The sequence below is a fragment of the Heliangelus exortis genome, chromosome 28, assembly GCF_036169615.1.
Source record: "Heliangelus exortis chromosome 28, bHelExo1.hap1, whole genome shotgun sequence".
NCBI classification, from domain to species: Eukaryota; Metazoa; Chordata; class Aves; order Apodiformes; family Trochilidae; genus Heliangelus; species Heliangelus exortis.
In genome coordinates, this window is record NC_092449.1 from 4685200 (window position 1) to 4709710 (window position 24511).

Consider the following 24511-nt stretch of genomic DNA (forward strand, 5'->3'; position numbering starts at 1 on the left):
CCCGCTCCCGGTCGCTCCCAAGGGCTCGGGGGCCGTCCTGTTCGGGGAACGGCGCGATCCGAGCCTCACCGGCTCCCGCTGGGGCCGGGCTCCCAGGAAAGAGAGGAGGCTGCCCTGGGCTCGGGGACGGTGTCTGCAGCCGCACCGGGGGCCTGCGAGTTTGGGGTCGGGAGGGGCGCGGGGCATTGTCCGCTCCCATCACCGCCGCTCCCGGGTCCGTCTGCCCCCGAGCCCATCACTCCCGTCCCGTCCCGTCCCGTCCCGTCCCGTCCCGTCCCGTCCCGTCCTGTCCCGCCGTGGCCGCCAGGGGGCGCGATACGCCGGAGCGATGCATGCTGGGAATTGTAGTCCGGCGGGACTCCCGCTCCCGGCGTGCCCCGCGCGGCGCCTGCGCAGTGTGTGCTCGGCGCGGCATGGCGGTGTAACGGGGGGGGGGGAATGTCGCTGCTGCGGCTCCGGGCGGCACTATCGGGCCCGGCCCGGCTGGGGGGCGGCGGTGAGGGACGGGGACGGGGGCGACGGGGGTGGGCTGGGCCTGGGAGGGGCTGGGGAGAGGCGCTGGGCCGGGTGCGGGGCCCTGAGGTGGGCGGGGAGGCTGGGCCGGGCAGGAGGCCTGAGCCGGAGGGGCGGCCTGGGGGGGCTCCCTGGGGTCTTGTCCATCGCCCCCGGGATGGAGCGGGGACCCTGAGGTCCCGGCGGCCTCACCACGACCATAGGGACGGAGCTGGAGCCGTAGGGTCCTCGTGGTCCTGAGCATCCCCCCCAGGAGAGAACTGGGGGTGGTTGGGGGGTCCTGGCTTCTCCAACCCTCTGCTGGGACAGAGCTGGGGGCTGTGGGGGGGTCATGAGGAGCCCCACTCTCTCCAGGGTTAGAATTCTCTAGGGAGGGTCTCTGGGGTCGTCTCCCAGTGCTGGGATGGAGCCTGTTCCCTCTGGGGGTTCCTGGGGTCCTGCCATGGGGTCTGCGGTGTCGCTGTGGTCAGATCAGAGCTGGGCTGGGGGGGCTCACCCTGTCCCAGAGCTGCCCCCCCCCTTCTGTGTCACTGCTGCTGGGGCTCCTGCAGCCCCTCCAGCTCCCTGTGGGGCAGGGCTGGGGGTGGTGAGGGGGGCAAAGCCTCCTCCAACCTCCTGCTCTCTGTGTCCTCCCACCACAGGGGTCCCATGGAGTGTTCTCAGGAACTACTCCTCTGCCAGCACCAAGGAGAAGGCCAGGAGGAATGCTGTGTGTGAGAGGACAGAGCTGCTGGAGGGTGAGTCAGGGAGGGCTGGGGGAGCTGCAGGGCTTCCCCGTGTTCACTGTCCTGGGAGGTTTTATGGGATTATTCTGTGTAGTCATAAAGAAGATACTTGGGACTGGAAACACTTGTGGCCTGAGAGAGGATGGGATGGGATAGGATGGGATGGGATGGGATGGGATGGGATGGGATGGGATGGGAGCTTCCCAGGCAGCTTGTTGCTGGGCAGAGGGCTGGCTAGGGAGGGAAGGGGTCCCTGTGTGGATCCTCTTTTTTAGGGTGTTCCTAGAGGCACAGCCATAGGGAACACAACCCCCCCCCTGTCCCTTCACCTCTCCCTTGCTCTGTGTTTCCTGGCAGTGCTGAAAGCTCGAGTGAGGCAGCTCCAAGCCAGCAGCATCCCAGAGGTGACAGTCAACAAATCAGAGCTGGCACTGCTGGGGAATGACAAGTTGCAGGACCCGCTGCAGGAGGAGGGGGCTCCCAGTCCCCTGGAGGAGCCAGCTGCTCCCTGGGGAAGGGCTCAGAGCCTGTCCAGGCCCAGCACCTGGGCTGAGAAGCTGAAGAAGGAGATGCACGTCCGGCAGCTGAAGGTGGAACGGAAATTATCCCTGGCTGCCTCCCAGACAGCTCTGGAAGAAGAGGTGAAAGCCAAACCGAAGAGCAAAGAGAAGGCAAAAGCCAAGAAGAGCCTGAAGAGCCCCAAGGCAAAAGTGGTGGCTGCCTGGAGCCAGGGCCAGGGTGGTCCCCACAGCATCTGCACCCACGGCAAGCTGAGGGTGGCTGCGGGGAAGGAGGGGGTGAAGGCACAGAGGCCTCCACGGGCACAGAAAGACAGCAGCCATCAGAAGCTCCTGCAGCAGAGCATCCAGTCCACCCTGGAGTGCTTCCTGTTCCTGCAGCAGCCAGAGGAGGCCGAGAGGTTCCTCCTCTCCTACCACAGGTCCCCAGCCAAGAGGAGACTCCTGAGCGTCAGCGCCTACAACACGGTGATGCACAGCTGGGCCAGGAAGGTACTGAGAGAGGGGGCTGCTCTGGGGCACTGAGGTGGCTTTGGGGTGGATGACTGAACCTGAAGGGGAGCAGAGGGGCGTGAGGCTGTTGCTGCCCCCCCACAGCCCTTTCCCTTCTCTCCCCAGGGCTGCCTGCAGCGCGTCAGCCGCCTGCTCTGCATGATGGAGTCCGTGGGGCTCCAGCGCAGCCTGGACTCCTATGCAGCAGTGCTGGAGTGTCTGGGCCGAAGCCAATCGTCCACCCAAGCTGTCTGGAGGTAACCACGGTGGGAGGAGGGGTCCTGCCACACTGCCCACACCTCTGGGTGCTCCGACCTGCTCCTCGTGGACAGGTTTTGGGGTGGGCAGAGCTCCCGCAGTGGGAACTCCAGTCACCCCCAGCTGCCAGGGGGTTTGTCTGAGATCTTGGAGGGAAAGGGGATGTAGGAACAGCCTTGCTTCTGGCCAGAGCTCTGCCTGCTTCCCAAGGAGCCAGTCCTTGCTGCAGCTCCTGCCTGCTTCCAGGCTGGGGGGTGGGCAGCCATAGGACTCATGGCTGTTTGTCACCTCTTGGGCTCTTAACGCCCCCCCAAAGCTGCCAGGCTCCCTCCTGACCCTTGTGCTCTCTGGCTGAGGGGGTTTGGCTGGTGCCCCACATCCTCCTGTGTCCCCTGGGTGGGGTGGCCAGCTGGCAGATGAGGCTCTGGGCTCTGCTGTGCCAGCTCCAGCCTGGCAGAGCCCGGAGGACACTGCCCTGAGCATGCCCTGGGGATGTGGCAGTGCAGGGTGATGTGGGGCTGGAGGAACCTGCAGGTTTTTGCTGTGTCTGAGCGTGGCAGCAGAGCTCTGTCCCTGTGGGTGCCAGGGTGGAAGCAGCCTGCTCAGCAGAGGTGTGGCTGGGAGGGAGGGTGATCGATGGCTGTAACCTGAGATGCTGACTTTGTGGGGACAGGCAGTGACCTTGTGGGGACAGGCTGTGCTCCCAGCCCTGTGAGCTGTCCCCTGGCTGTGTGCTGAAGGCAGGGAGAGCTCTCCTGTCCCTGCAGGCCATCTGCCCTGGCATGAGGGGTGGTGATTTCCATCCATCATGCTCAGTCCCTGGTGAAAGATTCAGCCTGTCTTACCTGTGCCTCTCTTCAGATGTCTGCAGCAGCTGAAAAACGATGGCTTCCACGTGGATGAGCTCTTCCAAAAGTGCCTTTTTGAGGAGGATGAAAAGGAGATGGTGCTGAGGGCCATCAGGATTGTCCAGCCCAACTACCAGCTTCCCCCTCCACCCAGCCCCCAGACCTGCAACTCTTCACTGCTACAGGACTTCTACTCCAAAGTAAGCCCCAGAGTTCAGGGATGTCTCTGCAGATCAGAGACAGGGAGGTTTGGGAGATGCCCAAATGGTGTTGATGGGTTCCAACAGGGGCAGAACATTTTAGCCCCATCTCTGGTCAGCAGCCCACACAAATCTGGGGCAGCTCCTGTTCTGAGGCAGTTCAGAGCCTGAACAGCAGCCCTACAGAGGAGCCAGAGGATGGAGGTGTCCCCCCTGTGCTGAAGGGGGTGCCTGGAGGGATGCTTGACTGTGACAGAGGAGCAGAGCAGCCTCTGGAGAGCCAGAGTGTGGCAGCCAGAGTTGGGAGCTCAGAGCTCCCAGAAAGGGAGTCCCAGAAAGGTGCCTTCAGCAGCATTGCTCCTTGTGCCTCCTACAGGGAGGCTGAGAGCACCACCACAGCTCCTTTCCCTCTGGCATTTCCCATCTCTCTCTCATTGCAGGAGAGGATGGTGTCCTATCCCAAGCTGGATTTCTCCGTGCAGGAGCTGCAGGAATTCTTTCAGCAGCAGCTGGAGATGGAGCTGGACAGCACCGTGACCATCGAGTCCGTGGAGTCCACCAAACCCCTGACCCCACAGGCCATCAGAGCGGTAAAGCTCAGGGGTGGGGGGGGGCTGTCCAGCCCTGAGGACCTTGGGGAGGGGTCAGCAGGCTGGTGACAGGCTGGTGACAGGCTGGTGACAGGCTCTCTCACCACCCTGTGCCCCCCTGCAGCGCTCAGTCCTCTCCACCCTGCGCTCCCGCTGGCACGGAGCCCTCCTCCAGGCCCTGCACAAGTCCAAGCGCAGCATGGCCAAGCTGAGGAACACCTCGGGCTACAGCACCCTGTACCCCTACCTCTGCCTGCTGCCAGACGAGGAGTACGTGGGCATCATGATGCAGGTGGGGCCCTCGACCTGCTGCTGAGCAGCTCTGCTCTGTCCTGGCCGTGTTTGAATTCCTCACCAGGGGAATCATCGCCTTCCCATGCGCTCGGGGTCTTTTAACTCCCGCTCTGTCTCTCTGCTCTGTCCTTCTGTTCCTCCTTCCTGAAGACCCTCTTTGCCTTTTTCTCAGATCCTCAACTCGCTCTCTCCACAAGGAGAATCCCTGGCAGTGCTGGCCCGGGAGCTGGGCTCCAAGGTCTACAACAGGTACATCACCCAGCGCAAGCTGCGCAGCCGGCAGCTGGAGAAGGTGCGAGCGGTCTATGAGAACTACATCCACCTGCTGGCCAAGGACAGCCAGGTGGGTACACCCCTGGACAAGGGGTTCCTGGGGCCTGCAGGCATCCCAGGTGCGTGGATCCCATCCAGGAAACCCCCTGGAGCAGCGTGGCTGGCTCTTTGGCTGACCCCGTGTTCTCCTTCCACCTCCCAGCCTGAGGAGTACCTGCCACGGGAGTACTGGGAGAAGCTGGTGGCAGAAGCTGGCTTTGGGCCTGCCCTGAACCTGAAGGACTGCAGCTGGCCCTACATGCTCCTCATGCGTCTGGGCATGCACATGCTGGAGCTGCTGGTGGAGGCTCTCAGGGTGCCCAGGAATATCCTCAATCCTCGCTTGGAGCCCAGGCTCATCCCTGTCCTCTACCACATCTACTCCTTCCACAGCAGCTGGCAGGTGAGCTGTGTCCTGGTGACTCTGGGCGGTGTGCAGGTCACCTCCTTTCTGCTTTCCCTGCTCAGGGACACCTCGTGGAGCCTCTGTTGGTCCTGTGTGTGGTCATTATGTAGTGGCTGATTGACCTCATCCTCTTCCAGACTCCAGCCCTAGCCTTCTACCGCCGACCTTCCCCTCTCTGATTCTCCTCTCCAGGTTGGGCTGATAAAGCCCCATCCCATCTTCTCCCAGCTTGTGTCAGATGCTGGAGAGACTTTGCTGACCTTCAACTCCTCTGCCATACCTATGCTGTGTCCCCCAGTACCCTGGACCTCCCCCCACTTTGGTGCCTACGTCCTGAGCGACACCAAGCTGATGCGCTTCGTGGAGGGGGTGGTGCAGCACCAGCAGCTGCTGGAGCAGTGTCCCCAGGTCCATCTCCACCCCGTGCTGGATGCCCTCAACCAGCTGGGCAACTGTGCCTGGAAGATCAACCAGCCCGTGCTGGATATCATCATCTCCATCTTCAACGACAAAGGCAACGAGAAGCTGGACATCCCGCCGCCTGTCTCTGAGGTCCCCAAACCTCCTGCTCCTCCGGGCAGTTCCTCTTCCTGGAGCAAGGCCCACAAGCAGGAGCTGCTGCTCTACAAGAAGAAGGCAGCTGAGGTGCACAGCCTGCGCATGGACGCGCTCTACAAACTTTCCATCGCCAACCACGTCCGGGACAAAGTCTTCTGGTTCCCTCACAACATGGATTTCCGAGGCAGGACTTACCCTTGCCCACCTTATTTCAACCACCTGGGCAACGATGTCACCCGGGCCATCCTGCTGTTTGCAGAGGGGAGGCCGCTGGGGCCCAAGGGCCTGGACTGGCTGAAGATCCACCTGGTGAACCTGACAGGGCTGAAGAAGAAGAATTCCCTGCAGGAGCGGCTGGAATACGCCAACGAGATCATGGAGGAGATCCTGGACTCAGCTGACCGCCCCCTGACAGTACGTGGGCTCTGCCTGCTCCTGGGGGGCAGTGGTGGGACCCTGAGCTGGGGGGGGAGTGGTGTGGGACCTCTGGGAGGTGGGGACCAAAAGGGGAAGAAGGGAAGTTGTTCTGTGTTGGGAGTGCAGACAGGGGTTGTCCAGATATGCCAAGGAAAAAAAAAAAAAGGATCGAGGGATCGGTGTCAGAGGAGACTTAACCATTCCCCTTGTAACTTCTAGTAAGTGAAATAAAATGGAAATCAGATTTATTTTGAAACAAAAACATTCTGGAAGATAACACTTTGAGAGTAAAAAGAAAATGAAGCGTTGTGGAGTTTCCTAAATCACACATTTCTGTCTGAAAACATGATGAAGTATTAGGGAAGTGGAGGCATGGTGTCTCAGGAGAGCAGGGGGGCTCCTGCCCTTTCCATGGGGTGCCACAGGAGCCCTGCCTGCTCCCACCAGTGTGTGCTTTGCTCTTCCCAGGGCAGGAGGTGGTGGATGAAGACAGATGAGCCCTGGCAAGCCTTGGCCTGCTGCATGGAGATTGCCAAAGCCTCCAGGTCCCCGGATCCGGCCGCCTACATCTCTCACTTCCCTGTTCACCAGGTGGGAGCCCAGCAGAGCCATGTGGCTGAGCAGGGAGAAAGGGCAGGGCAGAGAGCTCAGGGCAGGAGCATCCAGGTCTCCAGTGCTGTATTTACTGCACACGTGGAGCACAGTCTGCAGGCATCTTGGCTTGGGAGCTTCAGTGGTTTGCTGCTGGATGCAGCCATCAGTGACTCCTTTGACTGGAGCAGAGTCTGCTCCGAGGCTGGAGCCAAGCAGTGCTCCAGGAACAAAAGATGGGAGGTCTGGACAGCCAGCTCTGCACAGATACATCCCCTTGCTGCATGGGAGACAATGATTGATTGTTTTCCTGGTGAGAGGGGGTTTGCTCACTTATCCCAGTGGGAGATCAGATGGTGACAGTGAAGCATCAGAGGGAGAACCAGGCTGTATTCTGGTCTGGAATATGTCTGAGATGGCCTGAGCTGATATTGTTATGACAATGAAAGATCGAGGGAGCAGTCGGGGCGTGTGGAGGGTGCTGTTAATGAAACTCCAGCAAGGACTTCTTCTGGAGGACACCCGAGTCTCTTTCCACCTGAGTCATCAGCGCTTGGTGAATCGAGGCAGCTCCTCTGCACTGCAGGGGGGAGAGGGAGGGGCTGGTCCTGCCAGCAGCTCCAGCTCCTTGGAGCAGGCAGAGCCCAAGCACATGAGGAGCAGGGATGCTCCAAGCAGCAGCTCATCTCCTGTGGGAAGTGTTTGGGGAACAGCAGGACCTTCCCCAGGGTTCTTGGTCCCAGGAGGGCTGTCAGTACCTGCAGCTTTGAGAAAGGCTGGGTTGAAGCTGCTGTCTGTCAGGAGGATGTTTTCCAAATTTCCTGGTTTTCAGTGTTCCCACAGAGCTCTGATGTCTTTGTAAGTCCAGGGAGGGGGCAGGGTGGTGTGAGGTTTCCTTTGTTCAGACCTCATGGGCAGCAGTAGTTACTGATGGGACCCAGAAGGAAAATGGAAACTGGTGTGGCCGTGGCCACTGCTGGGAGATCACCTGCAAACCCAAAGGGAGGGGACACACGTGGCAGTCACTTTCTGAGCCACGTGTGTCCACGGTGCTGAGGGGGGTGGGTGAGCAGGGCCCCTCCACCCCCGTGCCCACCCTGCTCTCCCCCCTGCAGGATGGTTCATGCAATGGGCTGCAGCACTACGCAGCTCTTGGCCGGGACCTGATCGGTGCCATGTCTGTCAACCTGATGCCCTGCAGTGTCCCCCAGGATGTCTACAGCGCGGTGGCACAGCAGGTGAGGCACAGCAGGGACAGGGATTTCCTCTGGCACCTGCTTTCCCCTTGCCCAGTGTGTGGCACGGGGTCACTCCAGCTCCCAGGCAGAAGGGTGGAGACAAGACCAGCGTGCAGAGCACGAGTTGGTCACAGGCAGAGTCCCTCCTGCCCTGAGTGGGAACCACTGCAGCAGCTGTGGTGTGGATCTGGCTGGAGATCTGTCCTGGCAGAGGAATGAGAAATCCACTGGGATTTCTGCTGTCCTCACTTCTGAATGAAGTCTGGGAAAAGTAGGGTAGAGAGGTGGAAGACGTGTTCCTCCTCTCTTGGTCACAGCTGGCTGGCCTGCAGGTTGTGATATTTTCTTGGTTGGAGCTGGGGAGAGATGCAGCCTTTGGCACTGCTGCCAAGTCTTCAGTTTTCTTGGCAAGACACGATGTGAAACGAGCCTGCTGGGACCATGCTGAGAGCTACAGACCCGCTCACTGGCACTGAACCCCTGGCTCCCTTCGAGGTCTCAGCATGTTCCATCCGGGCAGGGGGAGCATGCAGAGGGTGCCTGGTTTGCTCAGAGCTGTCAGTGGGGCTGGCAGAGTCCTGAGTCCTGAGCCACAATCTCAGTGCTGTGTCCTTGTGATGTCTGTCACCACCCCGCTGCCAAGTGACACTGCTCTGCTGAGGCAGCAGTGGAAAGCTCTGGTCCCCACGGGCACAGATCTGTGGATCTGTGAGCTCCAGGAGCCTTTGGGTTCCTTCACCAGGGCTGGTGCAGGGCTCCTCATGGGCTCACTGACAGCCCAGAGGGTCCTGGGATCCCCAACCTTAGAGGGTGCTTGGCCCCAGGCAGTGGGAATGACCTCCCGGAGCTTCCTCACAGGTGGAGGAGTTTCGGAAGAAGGATGCTGAGCAGGGGGTGAAGATTGCCCAGGTGCTGCAGGGCTTTGTCAGCCGGAAGGTGGTGAAGCAGACGGTGATGACGGTGGTGTACGGCGTCACGCGCTACGGCGGCCGGCTCCAGATGGAGAAGCGCCTCAAGGAGATCGATGAGTTCCCCGAGGTACTGGGAGCTGGGATCACAGCCCCTGCCCTAACCCTCCCCGTGGGATCCCTCCTGCCCTGCGTGCTCCTCACCCCCACCCAAACCTCAGCCCACAGAGGCTGAGCCCCCCCTGCCCTGCCTGTGGGGTTGCTGCTTGCCGGCACCTGTGGGAAGGGGGGACTGAGCCTTCCTGTGCCCAGCTTGGTGGCCTCACAGCCTCAGCTGGTGTTCAGAAGGTCTGTGGCTGTGTTCTTCACCCTCCTGTCACTTTGCTCCCCATCTTCTGCTGGCTGTTTGCCTGATTCCTCTCTCTGCCTTCGGTCCTTGCAGGAATACCTGTGGGAAGCCTCTCACTACCTCGTAAAGCAGGTATTCAATGGCATCAAGGAGATGTTCTCAGCAACTCGAGACATCCAGGTGAGGGGCCTGCTTCCTCTTACCTCTCCCTGCTTTTTCTTCTCCCTGGCCCAGCCATTCACAGACCAGGAGAAATGGTTCTTCTGAGTCCTCGCTCAGAGAGGATTCTCCTGGCCCAGCCTAGAAGTCTGTGACTGTGCTGTGGGGCCAAATGGCCCCATAAGTGCTGGACTGTCACAGCCAGTGGCAGACGTTGGGGTCAGCTTTGCTGGGAGTGAGGGTCTCTCCCCACTGCCCATACTGACTCCAGCCCCTTCTTTCCCCACCTCCCTGTGTGAAAGCACTGGCTGACAGAGAGTGCCAAGCTCATCGCCCAGTCGGGGCAGACAGTGGAGTGGGTGACACCCCTGGGTCTCCCCATCGTGCAGCCCTACTATCGCTCCAGGTCCACCGTGGTGAGTACCTGGTGTGTCCTGCCACAGCAGGGACAGGCAGGGGACAGCAGCAGGTTGGCATCAGCTGTGGTTGGGCCAGGGAGGGTCTGGGTGGGCTGGTGAGGAAGTGCTGCTGCTCCCAGCCCACTCAGGCAGCTGGGGCACGGCCCCCTCCCCGCTCCTCAGAGCCTGCTCAGGGCTGCCATGATTCAGTCTCTCTGCTCTTCACCCACACACAGTGGTGCTGACTCAGTCTCCCCAGCCTGTCTCGCCCTCGCAGCCGCTGCCAGAGCAGCTCTGGGCCCTGGCAGGGGCAAATCAGCATTGGTTGGGGGGGGGTTTGAAGGATTCCGCCAGCATTCTGAGGAGGGGAGGTGTCACAGGGACCCCCAGGAGGGTCCCTGCCCTGGCCCCTGGAGCAGCAGCTCGTGGCTGGGGCAATCCCTGCTGCAGAGGGACAGGGCAGAGCTGGGTGCCATGTGCTGGGCAGGCAGTGTAGGGTGAACACGTGTCCCCTTCCTCTCTCCCTGCAGCTGAACTGCAACATGCAGCACCTCAGTGTGAAAAGCTTCAACAGCAACCAGTAAGTGTGAAGCCTCTGCTGTCCCCACCTTGTGCTCTGGGGACAAAACCTCCCCATCGGTGGAACCTGCGACAGCCCCTGCTGTCCCCAGACCTGCCAAAGAGCAGGAGGAGGGGGCTCTGTGGATCAGCAGGGCTGTGGGATCCCCCCCAGGGCTGCCCCAGCAATCCTAGGCCTGGCTGGCTCTGGCTCTGTGCTGGAGCTTTTGTCTCCAGCCCTGGAGGTTCCCCAACTCCTCCCGTCTGCAGGAAGCCGGATACCGTGAAGCAGAAAAACGCCTTCCCACCCAACTTCATCCACTCCCTGGACTCCACACACATGATGCTCACAGCTCTGCACTGCCTCAGGTGGGAGCATCTCTCCAGAGGTGGTGGGGATAGGCCTCTGCCTCTGGGGACTTGCAGGTAGGGTTGGGGACGAGGCAGAGGGGTCTCATGGCACCTTCTGCTGCCCCCCAGGCAGGGTCTGACCTTTGTCTCGGTCCACGATTGCTACTGGACTCATGCACTCACTGTGGACATCATGAACCAGGTAGAAATGTCCTCCCGGGTCCCCTGTGAGCTGGGATCTTGCTTAATTGTCCCCTGGGCCCTTGCCAGCCCTTGCCTCCCCTGGGCTTTGCTGATTTATGTACCCAGGCAAGGTGAACTTGGGGTGCTTGCTGGCGGTCACAGCTGATTTTCCAGTGCCATAGCTCCATCTCCTCCCACCCTTCAGGGAGCGTCTGGGGGAGAATCTGTGTCCATAAATCACCACAAAACAAACCCCAAAGCAGGGTCGGTGCCTCTGTCCTACCCTGGGCTCTTTCCCTGCAGTGTAGCAAGGGCTGTTGTGCAGTGGATTGGTAATAGGTGGTTGGCCTCTGCTTCCCACCTCCCCGGGCTGATTTCCTTTGCCCTCTGGCAGCCCCCCCTTCCCATGCTTGCCTGCTGCTTTCCCTGCCCCTCACTCCTGACCTGTCTCAGCTGAGGGGAAGGAAGGGGAAGTGCCCCCTAACCTGCAACTCACCATTGCTCCCTGGATCAGATCTGTCGGCAGCAATTTGTGGCTCTGCACAGTGAGAAGATCCTGCAGGATCTGTCCAAGTTCATGCTGGAAAAGTACTGCAGGTATTTGTGCCTCCCAGCGAGCCCCCACCCAGCCCCATTCCCTCTCTTGGGGGTGGTTGTGCCCACCTCTTGTTGTGGGCTGGCACTGGGGAGCAGAGGAGGGTTCACCTTTTCCCAGAGCTCCCCTGGACTGATTTGCTTTTCTTCTGGTTCATCCAGTCCTGGCAGAGAGACTAGAGCCCAATGGCAGAAGAAGCTGATGGAGCAGCTGTCAAATGTCCCCAAGACAGGTAGGAGCAGAGGACAGGACCTGCAAAGCTCAGGAACAATTTGGGGACATAGGAAATGAGATGGAGAACAGCCCTGGAATCCCTGAGCTCCTGTGGGGTCAGAAGGTGGAGGTGATGAGGGTCTGTCCAGCTGTGCTAAAACTCTCCCCAAGGATCAGGTTTTCCTGCTGGGCTGAGCTGCAGAGCCATGGGCAATGCTGTTGGACATTCCCTGTGAACTGTCCTTGCTCCCTGGAGCTGAGCCCTGGGATTCTCCCCAGCCTGACTGTCCCCTGTCTTGTTGTTTGTCTCCCATCTGTTTCCAACCACAAGGCATTTGACTGGAGATGGGATGAGGCTCTCAGCACAGTAATTACCTGGATCTAGATGATATACATGCAATGGGATTAAGACAATTAGTTTAATTCCTTCTAATCTCTGGGCCCTGCCTCTGCCAGACCATCTGGCCAGCCTGTGAGCAGCTGCTGGGTCAGCCCCAGAGGCAGCAAAATCCAGGGGCAGGGATGGTTCATGTCCCCAGGCCATGTGCTCCTCCCCTCCTGCCCTGCCTTGCTGCTCTTACTCTTTTCTGTCTTGTTCTTCCTATCCCTGTCCCAAGTAAATCTGGAGAGGCATCAGTTCCTGGGTCACCTTTGAGGTCCCTGGGGCTGAGCTGAAGTGGTTTTCTGCAGGAAGGGTTGGGGGCAGCTGTTCTCCCCCTGCTCCACTCTGCTCTCTTCTGACCTCTGCCTTTTTCCCCCCAGGTGACTTCAATCTGAAGGAGGTGATGGATTCCACCTACTTCTTCAGCTGAGCTCAGACCACTGGTGGGGCCTTGGCCCCCCCCTTCTGGCTCCTGCTTCTGATGGGGAAAGGCATTTGGCTGCCAACCCAGTGCCCACTGCCTTCCCACCACCAAGTACTGGGGCAAACTGGGAGGTTGGGGAGCACGGGAGCAGCCCCAAGGGGCCGGTGGGGAACGGGGGTCTGCACTGTCCTGGTTCTGCCTGTGCCTCAGGCAAGGGGAGGGAGCACCCAGCCCTGGGGAAGAGGCACCCAGCACCTCTGGTGTGGGGTGGGACAGTGGCAGCCAGGGCTGGCTCCCTGCAGTCCTCCCCTGGCACAGGGTCACTGCCACTGTCCTGGGGTGCCATTGCCCCCCATCACTCTCCACCAGCAGGGTACAGACCTCCTGCAGTGTTTGGCCCCCTCTGGAGGGACAGTCCCAGCCCAGGAGTGGGTGCAGCAGCTCCCTGTGCCCAGCTCTGGCTCTGGGTTGGTGCTCCACTGCTCTCCTGTCACACAACCTCTGCAATTCATGACTCTCATTTCCAGGGATTGGTCTCACTTCTGCTCACTGGGTCTCAGGCAGGGAAAAACCACTACCAGGGAGTGGAGGTGTACAGTACTGTAAATACAATGTTTTTTGAAATAGTCCATGGGAGCCGTGTCTTTCTTGGTGTTTTTGAGGTGCCTGGGCTCTTGCCTTGTCATTCTGGGGCCCCTGGGGAGGTGACAGTGGTGTTTCCTGAACCTGCTGCTGTTTTACTGACTGGTTGTTACTCACATCCTGGAAATGCTTTTGTAGCAGAAACAGGCAAAACCCCTGCACCCAGGCAGCACGGGAGCTGCAGCCAGGAGCCTCCTGTGTCACTCAGCTGCCACCATCCATCCCTCTTCTTGTCCATGTGATGATCCTGGAGCTGGGTGCTGGATGCTGCTCCCTGCTCCTTTCTCCCCTCTGCTGGAGCTGGGGCAGGGTGCTGCCAGCGCAGGGAAAGGTTCTGGGAGGTAGTTTTTCACCTCATCATTTTTCTGGCAGGGAAGCAGCCTTTCCAAGGCCAGAACTGGCTCCTGCAGCCCAGCTTGGGGCTGTGCCCGGTGGCCGGGCGAGGGGAGCAGGAGCAGCCGGTGCCGTGGTGGGGGGGACGGTGGAGAGGGAGAAGCAGAGACGGAGTCGTGCGTAGCTCTGTCAGTTGCTGACGTTTATTGCACAGGATGGGCTGGATGGAAAGGTGATGGCTCGGCACGGGGCCCCTGGCTCACTGTGTGCATTCACTGGGGGGGGCCCCGGGCAGAGGCACGCACGCACACACCCACCCGTGGGGCACACACCCACCCGTGGGGGCACACGCACACACGTTCTGTCCTCCCCAGCTCAAACCCCCTGGGGCACCCCAGGGCTCGGCTCCAGTGGCTGCCTCTGTCCTAGCACTGACTGCGGGGACACGGGGCTGGGTCACCCCCACTCCTTGAGGGGGGGGTAGAAAACACGTAGGGGGGGCTCACAAGCGCAGGGCAACCCTCTGGCAGACCCCCTGCCCCAACTTACCTCTGTCCTGGGCCATCACCCCTCGCCGTGGGGCAGTGGGAGGGGAGGCAGAGACACTCTGGTGGGTGCTGGGGCATGCAGCGCGCCTCAAGCCCCCGGGGGTGTCCTGCGGATGCACACACACGCACACACACACGGGGGGGGACTCAGAGCATAAATATCATACACAGAGTGGGTCACGGGGGTGATGCAGCCATGGCTTCTATGGGGCAGCCGGGGGGCGTGGGGGCAGTGGGACTTTGCCGTGGGGAGCAGGAGATGGGGCCAGACTTTGGTCAGAGGCTTGGCAGCCGAGGGCTGAGCCCGGCCCCCGCAGTGGTGAGGGGCACAGGGGCCCTGAGCCCACCCCGGCATCTGCCCGGCTCGGGGGGACAAAGCCGGGGAGCGGGGCAGGCGCTGCGGCACGGGGAGGCACCGGGGGGGCGGGGGTTTGGGTGGTGGCCACTGCCCCCCTCCAGCACGCTCATCCCTGCACCCGGCGCAGAGGTCACAAGTTGGAAGACAGCCTGGACTTGGCCGGGTCCGTGTCGGGCGTGCTGGCTGCCGAATCTTTGCGTGCGGCCGCCGAGTCCTGTGGCAGCGCGGGAGACCCCCCGTGCACCGCGCCCGACGGTGCCGGGACCCCCCGTGGGGGCACCTGGGCCCGCAGCCCGGCCGGGGGGCCTGGGCCCGGTGAGGCGGCAGCCGGACCCCCCCCGATGGAGGCGCAGGACTCACGGGCCGAGGCCGGGGGGCTCTGGGTGCTGCCGGCGGCCATCCCGTGGGGCAGGGAGGGCTGCGAGGCCGAGAGCGGCCGCGAATCCTGGCTGAGGCTGGTGGTGTGCAGAGCCTGCGTGCTCTTGTGGGCAGCCAGGCGCTGGGGGGACGGGGGAGCCTGCTGCTGCCCCAGGGACAGCTGGGACCCCAGCCCCGCGGAGCCCCCGTAGGCGAACGTCCGGCTGGCCAGGGGGCTTTGGGACGGGGGGCTGGCGGCGGTGAAGGCGCTGGTGGAGGCGGGCAGGGCCGTGGGCTGCGCCTGGTCCTGCGAGGGCGAGGGGTTGGCGTGGGGCACGGGGGGCTGCGGCTGCTGCGGGGGGCTCTGCTGCAGCAAGACAGGGGAGACGGCGAAGGGGCTGGGCACGGCCTGGGCGTACTGCAAGCGGCGCATCATGCGGGGCGAGCCCAGGGCCATGGAGCCCACCAGAGGGCTGGCCATCTGAGGGCAGAAGCTCATGGCGACGGCTTGCTGGAGGGTGGCGATGGCAGAGGTGACCTGGGGCTGGACGGGGCTGTACATGGCCGTGTGCTGCTGCAGCTCTGCCTGCTGCACCATCTCCCGGTCGTACTTGACGATCTCCTGGATGATCTCGTTCTCCTGGTTGTTGAAGACGCCCGAGTTGAGGTCGTGCTGCACTTTGTGGAGCAGGATTGAGTTCTTCTTGCCTGCAGGGAGGGGATGGGGAGCGCCGTGAGATCCCGTGCTAGGGTTAATCTTGGACCCTCACCCAGCCATGGCTGTCCACGCTGCCAGGAGGAGTCCCCTGGGTCCCCCCGGAGCCCCCCACCCCGTCCTACCGATGCGGTCGAGGCGGTCAATGGCCACGGTCTCGAAGGCCCTTCTCATCATGGGGTACTCCTCCAGCACCTCGTTGAAGTTATCCACTGAGAGCGAGTAGAGGCGGCAGTAGGTGTCAGCCCTGACGCTGGCCGTGCGCCGGCCCCGGGTCAGCAGGCAGATTTCTGTGGGAGGCACAGCAGCATCCAAGTCAAAACATCACCAGCAAAGACTGGAAACAGGAACAGCCCAGGTACAAGGGGAAAGAGCCATCGAGGGGTGGCTGCCCTGGGACAATGTGGGTGTTCTCTTGCCTTCTGCAGACCCTGGGAGGGCACCCGGGTCCAGTGCCCTCAGCACTCACCCCCAAAGTAGGAGCCATCAGAGAGTTTCATCTCCTTGTTGCCCTTGGTGAGGATGCTGACCACCCCGTGCTGGATGAAGTACATCTTCTTGCCAATGGTGCCTTCACGGATGATGTAGTCGCCTGGCTGAAACACCTCGAACTTCAGCTTGGTGAGCATCGCTGTGACGAAGTTGGGGTCCGCGTTGGCAAACAGAGGCATCGAGGCCACCAGCTTCCGGCAGTTGAAGTTCACAATTTCCTGCAGGGGGAGGAGGTGAGGGACCAAGGAGGCAGGGACGTGGCAGTGCCAGCACACACACACAGGCAGCCCAGCACGCAGACACAGCTGAGCACAGACACAGACACTCACACACACTTGGAGCTGCAAAGCCGGAGCAAGAGGTGCTCGCACCCACGTGCAGGCGCTGCAGGAGCTGGGGGGACCCCGCTGCCTCCCCAGCATAGGAGCAGGGGTTCTGATCTCACCACAGGGTCCCAGGGTCTGTACCTCACGCAGGGGCTCATTGAGCTCCCCCAGGATGCTGTCCTCATCAAACATCTTGCCCTGGTAACGGTGCTCGTAGTAGTCGTGGATCTTCTGGCGGAAGTCGGCGGGCAGCTTGTGGAAGGACATGTACTGCTCCACCTGCTTGTACTGTGGGGAGAAGCAGGGTCAGCACCCACAACCCGGGGTCAGCAGGTTGTGTGGCCGAGCCCCCCACCTGCCTCCCCACCCAATGGGAGTCCTACCTTCTCCTGGTACTGGCGCCGGGAGGAGTCCAGGGACTGGATGAGGGCAGTGGCGTGGCCGATGAACATGGCGTAGCAGGTGGCCCCCACGATCATGCTCAGCATGGTGAGCCAGATGTCTGTCATGCTCTCGGGTGCCTGCTTCCCGTAGCCAATGCAGAGCATGTGGCTCATCGACTTGAAGAGGGCGAAGGAGTAGAGCTCACTCCAGGAGTCGTTCTGCAGCAAGAGGGAGGGTGGCAGTGCTCAGCCCCAGCTGTGGAGGTGGCAGGGACTGGGGCAGGGGTGGGCAGGTGGCTCCTGGGGCAGGAATCCCCCTGCCCGGCCTCACACGTAGCTCCAGCTTCCCCCCAGGAGGAAAGCAGCTGAGAAACAGAAGTTGGAGCCAGGGAGGAAGCCAGGCAGGGGAAATGCAGATGAGCTGGAAATACTGGCAGGATGGGATGAGATGGATGGAGGGGAAAAAAGCCATTTGTAGCAGGCTTCAGGGCTGAGAGGGAGCAATTAGAACTATGGCCCATTATTTATTAATAGCAGCTTTGTTGCTAATGAGCAGGAGAAGGCAGCAGGAGACAGGGTAGAGCCTTGGGACAGCAGCTTCCTCCTGCCCGGATCGATCACCTGCCTCAGGAGACCTCAGCAGGGAGAACATCTGCAGCCAGAGTGGGTCCCTGAGCACCGTGGGGCACTGCAGCACTGGCTGGCACGGGGCTGGCAGCACGAGAGAGGCCAGAGAGCATGGGAATGGATGGGGCCAGGGGGGCACCACAGGTCGGGGCTGCAACTCACCACCATCCCATTGATGGAGACCCAGCAGTTCTGGGGGAAGTCCTGCAGCATGGGCACGAGGAACTGGAGGCAGCCATCCCAGTGGCACAACAGCAGCATCATCCCAATGAGGTTGATGATCCTCATCACCGCGCTGGCCAGGTCATAGGTCATGTGGAAAATCTGCAGGATGGGATGGGACAGCCGAGGGTGAGCACAAGGATCACGCCCCACCAGCCGGCCACGCTAAAAGGCAGCAGCCTCAGCTGAGGGAGCCAAATCTACTCCCACTCTGCCCCAGCCCCGGGCAGGAGGAGGCAGAGCACATGCGATGTGACGGGGAGGGAACGGGGGAAGTGCGAGGGGCTGGGGAAGCGGCAGACAGGGGGAGGAGACAGGGGGAGGACAGGCAGGAGCAGCCCCGGCCCCACCTCTGCCAGCCCCAAGCACATCCCTTCCGAGGCTGCTGGGGAGCAAAATCTGCCCCACGCAGCCCCCCCGTGAGGCTCCGCCAGGACCCACCAGACCCGACCATCCGCGGTGCCTGGAAAGCCGGCGAGGTCCCGGCGGGATCGGGGCCGCGCTCCCCTCCCGTGCCCTGTGAGCGGATGAGATTACCGGGATAATCTGCACAGCCACGCACAGGTTTAACTCATCCCCAAGGCTCTCCCTGCTAAGTCCCATCCGAAAGTGAAACGGGCAGAGAGCCTGGCAGGGGAGGGGTGGGGGGGACACTTTGGGACGGGGGGGTTGCATGAGGTGCAGGATGATCCTGCAGCAGAGCTCAGCCCCGGAAAGGCAGAGGGCAGGGAGGGAGACCCAGGGCACACTGCGGGTCCCTGCAGTGCTGCTGCCCAAACCTGGACATAGGGGACACCTGGGCAAGAGCCACACGTGCCCCTGCCAGCCTGGGGACAGACAGTGGCATCAGAGGAGGAGGAGGAGGAGGGAGTGAAGGCACCACTGCAGCAAGCACCTGCACAGTGGAGCTGACGGGAAGCAGCAGCCCACACACTGGAGCCGAGCACACCACGTCCCGGCACAAAGACGTCGCCTGGCAGCCCACACAGCCCCAGGAGCACCCTGCACCCTGCCCCCTGCCCTGGGCACCCGGGGTCCCGCTGCCCCCGAGGGAAGAAACAGGGAGGCAGAAGGTACTGGAAGCAAGGAGTGCCACCAGCAGAGCCAGCGTGCTCTCATGTCCCAAGTGTCACCCTGGGGACAGAGCAGAGGGGAGGCGGGGGACATCCAGAGCCTCTCCCCTCCAGGGAGGGTCACAGTCACCCACGGACCCCATCGAACCTACCAGCTCCTGGGGCAGCCCCGACCCTGTTGCTCTCCCAGCTCCCCAGGAGGGACGCAGCTCTGGGCCGTGTCCCGTGGGACACTCACCTCCTCCCACTGGTGGATGTAGCGGATGAGCCGGGAGAGGCGGAGGAGCCGCAGGAGGCTCAGGATCTTGGTGAAGCGGACGATGCGGAGGGCACGGGCGGTCTTGTACACCTCTGAGTCTATGCCCTTCTCCACAATGAGGAAGACGTAGTCCACAGGGATGGAGGAGACAAAGTCCACCACAAACCAGGTCTTGAGGTACTTCTTCTTGATCCTCTCAGGGTCCAGGATGATTTCCGTGTTGTCCTCAATGACAATCCCTGTCCGGAAGTTCAGCACCAGGTCCATCAGGAAGAAGGTGTCAGAGACCACATTGAACACGATCCAGGGAGCTGTAGTCTCCTCCTTGAAGAAGGTGATGCCCACAGGAATGATGATCAGGTTGCCCACCATGAAGAGCAGCATTGTGAAGTCCCAGTAAAACCTGAGGAGTGGGAGGACAGAGGGGGGGTTGTCACCAGAGCCCCTGTGTCAAGGAGACCTGGCCATCATGCCCTGCCCTGAGGGACTCCCACTACCCAGCTGCTGTCAATGTTGTAACCTCACCCCAGAACCCCCTCTCCTCTGCCCAGGGACCACATCATCCTGCTCCCCCCACCCCAAACCACCCCCAGGACCGATCCTACCACCAGCAAGGTCGCTGGGGGAAGCCAGGGGCTGGCTGCTGCAGGGGGCTTGTCCTGGCCACGGGTCTGCCCTGAGCCACCAGTCCCTGGCATGTCCTGGGGCAAGAGAAGAACAATCGGGCAGATGCTGGCGGGACCCTCCTGCTGAGCCTGCCCATGGCTGGGGACCCCCCTCACCCCCAAACTGCTGTCACGCTTCCTGCAGGAACCCCTCCCAACCCCACCCCCCCACACTCCCAGAGGGGGGGTCCCGGGGGGTGACAACATCCCCGGGGCCAGCCGGCCCCTCCCTGGACCAGGCAGCAGCCCCAGTCCGGCGGGAGTGCAGGGGAGGAGGGGGCTGCAGGGCAGGCCAGCCCCTGGCAGCGAGTGCAGCCGTGCTGAGGGATCCGCGGTGGCTCCGGTGCCGCAGATCACGTAGAGCTGCAGCTGGAGCCGGCGCTGCCCGCAGCCCTGCTCGGACGGCAGCCCCCAGGCTGCACGGCTCCTCCAGCCTCACCCCCGCCCTCCTTCCTCCTTGTCCCCATCTTCTGAGCCACCCGTGACCTTTCCGAGTGCCTGCAAGGTCACAGCATCCCCGTCCCGGCAGGACGGCACAGAGGGACCCCAGCCCCTCGCTCCCCACCTGCCCCCAACCCTGGCACTCTCCAGGGGGGAGGGAGGGGGCGATGCTCCCAGTGCCCTGCCAGGAGCTTTGCACATGTCTGCCCACTCCGCTCTGCCTCAGACAGGAGCCCCAGGAGCTGCAGGTTGATGGGGAGGGGGTCCCTGGGATATGCTGTGCCCTGGCCAGGTTGCAGGGGTGGGGGGACGAGGGAGAGACCCTGCACACAGGAAGGAGATGGGCTGGATCCATCCCCCCGTGAAGATGAACGAAGGAGCTGAGCATCCTAGCTCCTGACCTTTCTCCAATGACACCTTCCCCATGTGAGATGTTGCCATGACAACCGTGAGTGATGTCACTTCTGCACAACGATGACTTCACATCCAGGGCCATCTGCAGGGCACCCTCACCAGCAGGGAGAAGTGGGCTGTACTCCCCTCACACACACCCCCCCCAGCAAGTTCCAGCTCTCCAAAGCAGCTCAGGGACCTCTCCATGGGCAGTGAGGCCAAGATGGGTCCTGCTGGACCCCAGGTCCTGCCACATGCAGGAGGCCCCAGAGATGCCAGCAGAGCCACTGCTGGATCTGTCCCGCTGCACAGCACTGGTTCCACGGGCATCAGCCACGCAGGGCTGTGAAGAGAGAGGTTAAATAACCACGGCAGCTGGGCACAGTCCTGCTCTGGCTCAAATCCCTTGGCAATCTGGCTGAGCCAGGGCAGAATTCAGCCTGCTAAGAACAATAAACAGCTCCTGACCCCCCCAGCACACACAACCGACTGCGCGATCTCTTGGGGGCCCGGGTGCGATGCCAACACTTTCTTCCTCGCAGGGCAGTGTGCACATAGAGAAAAAGATCCAATCCAGGCTACTAAAAATATCTGAAAACAAATTAATTAGTATCCCTGTCACCCCTTCCCTTGCTCATGACCCAGTTGAGTGACAGGGATGGTGACGGAAGATGCCGAAAGGAGCAGGGGCTGCTGCCCTCCTCACCTGCCCAAAGCCCAGCACAGAGGTGCTGGCCCACAGGGCCTGGACAGTAGCCGGGTCAGTGCTGAGCTCCTGCACCGACCCACAGCACAGGATTGGTGTGGGATTGGTGTGGGATCAACATGCACCAGCACGGGATCAATGTGGGAGCAGCACAGGGCCAGCACAGGATCGGTGCCGGAGCAGCACAGGACCAGCACGGGATCAGTGTAGGACCAGTGCAGGAGCCGTGCAGGATTGGTGCTTTGCAAACTCCTACTAAATACTCTAAAAACGAGGTCGCTCCCAGAAGTGGGTTAAGAAGCCACCAGCAGAAGTTTGACGGAGCCGCGGGAGTTGTGAGATCCAGCGCCAACGTGCCCATCCACACCCAACATCCCAGTACAGCCAGTTCTGAGGAATAACTGGTGCTGCTCACCCCTGGAATAGCCTTTTAGCCTGTGGGACCCTGGGGAGGGGGATAAAGGCTTTGAAAACTGCTCAGGGACCCAAACCTTCCCCTCTCTCCCAAGGCAGTCACAGCCTAAGCTCCCTGATGACCAAGCGCCAGGTCCAACAGCTGAGCACCCCACCCAAAAGGAGGGGACTCTGCTCCATACCATCTACTTCAGCACAAAATTTCCAAGGTCTCCTTTCTCAGATTTGCAGCTCCTGATCTCAACCAGCCACCCAGGTTGCTTCCTAATAATTTAATATTTACATAAATAGCAACTTTCCTTCCTGGAGCAAGCCTGCCCCTGAAATGTGCAGGAATAATCACAGCACCGGCATTCATGAGCAGACAGGATCTCTGAATGACTCTGATTATGAAATGCTGTCACAGATGCAGATGCATAATGATTTTTGTCTTAAGATGGGGAAACGGGCTTTGCAGGGCAAACGTGGCTGGATCCGTGCTCCATTATCATTACTAGATAAACATGATTATTTTTTAAAAGGCAGGAATGATGCGGAGTAGATGGACACGCATCCACTGAGTGGGCTCTTCTCCAGCCCTGCCCTGAGCTGATCCTCTCTGTGTGCACGTTTGTAGACCCAGATGATGCCGTGGCTCTGCCTGCAGCTCCTCCCCGCCAGGCAGGGAACTCTCCTACGCCACTTGCAGCATCAAAACACAGGCAGAGGCTCTTCCCCAATGGGTTTTGAGCCTCAACAGCAGCTTCGGGAGGGATGGAGCCAGCGTGGGGCAGGATGGCCAGGGTGACTCCCCAAGGTCACCCCGACGCCCACCTGGGGAGGGGACGCTGCTGTGCCCCGGGGAAGCCTTCGAAGACTCTCCCTGGGCTCACTGCAGGGACACCCCACTCCTGGCAGCACCGTGCAGTCGTGGCAGGGGCCAGGTCCACTCCCAGCCTCTCCCAAGAGCCCGGAGCAGCAGAGCCCCCCTGCTCACCAGACCCGGTGCCGGGGATCCCCCTGGCAGCACCGCGCTTGCTCCCTCAGCCGTGGGACCAGCGATGGCCACGCGGTGCAGCTCAACTCACCCCAGCTCTGCAGCTGACCTGGTGTCCAGCTGGTGAGCCATGGGGTGAGCTGCAAAGGGTTGGCACAACGGCACCATTCCTGATGGGAACATCTGCCATGAGGGCACAAGACCCCTGTGCAGGAGGTCAGCCCAAGAAGAGGCTGAGGGCCTCCAGTGGCTCCTCTGGAAGGTGCCAGAGCAGCCCAGGAGCAGCACACGAGGGATGCACAGGCGCTGGTCCCTGCTCCAAGCCCACTAGCCAGGGCAGACCCCACTACTCTTGGCAACCTCCACCTGCCTTGGGGACCCCACACTCCAGTAGGGGCCCATCAGAGCCTCCTTCTCATCAGCACCCAATGAACCCCTCTCTCCAGAAGGGCTCTGGTGCCTCGCTGCACCAGAACAACAGCAAAACAACACAGAACTGAGCCCTTTGCTCCCCCTGGCCCTTTTGAGGCCCCTGGACCAAGAGTCCCAACGGCTGGCCAGCAATTCCAACAAGGTGTCAGCCACAAACCCCCAAGGTGCCGCATGGTCAAGCCATAAATCCCTCCTCGTAGCCCACACACAAGCCAGGAGGCATTCTTTGCTTCTGGGTTGCCCCAGGGCTCCAAGGGTGGGAAAAGAGATGGAGCAGCAAATTCCATGTTTGGAAGCCACACAGCCTGTTCCTCGAGAATGAGACGAATCCCTCAAACTCCCTGAGTCTCAGGCACAGCACCAGGCCTCTCTAGGGGAGGGGGAGCCTGCACACACCTCTGCTTGCCACCGGAGAGAGCAGCTCGTCCTCCAGCCCAGATCCCTTCCAGCCCAGACCCCCTGCCCTGCAGCGGGGGGTGACACCTTCCCCAAGGGTTTTTGGGGACAGTCAAAGCCCGGTGGGGCTCCGGAGGGTCCATGCTGGGCCGAGCCGTCCTGAGGCCCTAGGAAGGGCGAGGGGATGCCCTTGCCCGAGCACCCCCCGATGCAAGCAGAGGGCTCTGGGCATCCCCGCACCTACCGCTGCTCAGCTGGGGAGGGGGATGCCCGGCCGCCAGCCCCTCCCTGCACGCAGCAGCATCCGCGCTGCCACCTCCAGCACAGCTCAAGGTGCCCTCTCGCAGGGCACGGCCCGGCCCGGCTTCCCTTTCCCGCTCAGCCCTGTCCCCAGCCGCTGTCGCCGGGGCCGGATGCTCCCTCTCCGCGACGCTCCGGCCCCGGGACGCCCCATCGCCGGCATGCTCCGTTCTCCGGGACGCTCCATCCCCGGTGATGCAGCCGGGCGCGGAGCCCCGCGGGGTCCCGGAGCAGCCCCTCGCCCCCCGCCCGCCGGGCCCCACCTGAAGTCGCTGTAGGGGTGGATGATCCAGGCCCCCGCCGACTTGACGCGCTCCTGCTCCCGCTCCACCGCCTTCTGGGAGCCGAACATCCGCAGCGAGAACTTGTTGACGCCGGGCTGGAGCATCGCCCCGAACTGCCGCTGCATGAAGCTGGCCTGGCTGCCGCGGGCCTCCTCGCCCGCATCCTCGCCCTCCTCGGCCGCCTTGGCCCCGCCGGGGGACGCGCCGCTGCCGCCGCAGGAGAAGGAGACCTTGGGCTCCCGAGGGGGCTCCGGGCCGGGGCTGCGCGGCGCTTCCCCCCGCCGGCACTCGCCATTCGGGGACCCCTTCCCGCCGCGGCCCCGCGCCCGCCCCGCCACCGCTCCGCCGCGCTTGGCCGCATCGACCACCTCCTCCTCGGCCGCCGCCTCCCCGCCCGCCCCCGCCGCGCCGCGGCCCGTCCGCATCCTGCCGCTGCCGCCGCCGAGGCCACCGGCGGCAGAGTGGGGCCGGCGCGGCGGGGGCGGGCACCGTCGGGGCGGGACCGGGGCGGGACCGGGGCGGGACCGGGGCGGGACCGGGGCGGGACCGGGGCGGGCCGGCACTGGGCGGGCTGCGGGCGGCTCGGCAGCACCCCCAGCCGGCACAACTCTCGTCCTCTCCACGGCACCGGTCCCTGCCACCGCAGACACCGAGGCTCCGGTCCACCCGCTCTGACGGGGAGGGAGCCC

General features: G+C 62.2%; 2 protein-coding genes across 3 annotated transcripts; one reads left to right on the forward strand and one right to left on the reverse strand.

Moving 5' to 3' along the window:
* Positions 1 to 388: 388 nt before the first annotated feature.
* On the forward strand, positions 389 to 13109 carry POLRMT (RNA polymerase mitochondrial). The gene is made up of 21 exons (XM_071727531.1): positions 389 to 496; positions 1155 to 1250; positions 1596 to 2248; positions 2375 to 2505; positions 3368 to 3554; positions 3995 to 4144; positions 4269 to 4436; positions 4611 to 4781; positions 4914 to 5153; positions 5349 to 6128; positions 6600 to 6722; positions 7838 to 7960; positions 8819 to 8998; positions 9311 to 9397; positions 9679 to 9792; positions 10305 to 10354; positions 10603 to 10701; positions 10813 to 10885; positions 11381 to 11463; positions 11623 to 11693; positions 12437 to 13109. Exons 1-21 carry the CDS (start codon positions 439 to 441, stop codon positions 12484 to 12486), a joined length of 3687 nt encoding a protein of 1228 aa, XP_071583632.1. The 5' UTR covers positions 389 to 438; the 3' UTR covers positions 12487 to 13109.
* Positions 13110 to 13636: 527 nt separating this feature from the next.
* HCN2 (hyperpolarization activated cyclic nucleotide gated potassium and sodium channel 2) lies at positions 13637 to 24309 on the reverse strand. 2 transcript variants are annotated; one of them, XM_071727739.1, is made up of 8 exons: positions 23802 to 24309; positions 18795 to 19218; positions 17424 to 17585; positions 16635 to 16853; positions 16393 to 16539; positions 15903 to 16143; positions 15559 to 15723; positions 13637 to 15426 (listed from the first exon to the last, which is right to left on the reverse strand). In XM_071727739.1, exons 1-8 carry the CDS (start codon positions 24245 to 24247, stop codon positions 14492 to 14494), a joined length of 2739 nt encoding a protein of 912 aa, XP_071583840.1. In that variant the 5' UTR covers positions 24248 to 24309; the 3' UTR covers positions 13637 to 14491. The 2 variants fall into 2 exon arrangements, with proteins under 2 accessions (XP_071583840.1, XP_071583841.1); XM_071727740.1 differs by lacking the exon at positions 23802 to 24309 and adding an exon at positions 20323 to 22315.
* Between the last annotated feature and the right edge of the window lie 202 nt (positions 24310 to 24511).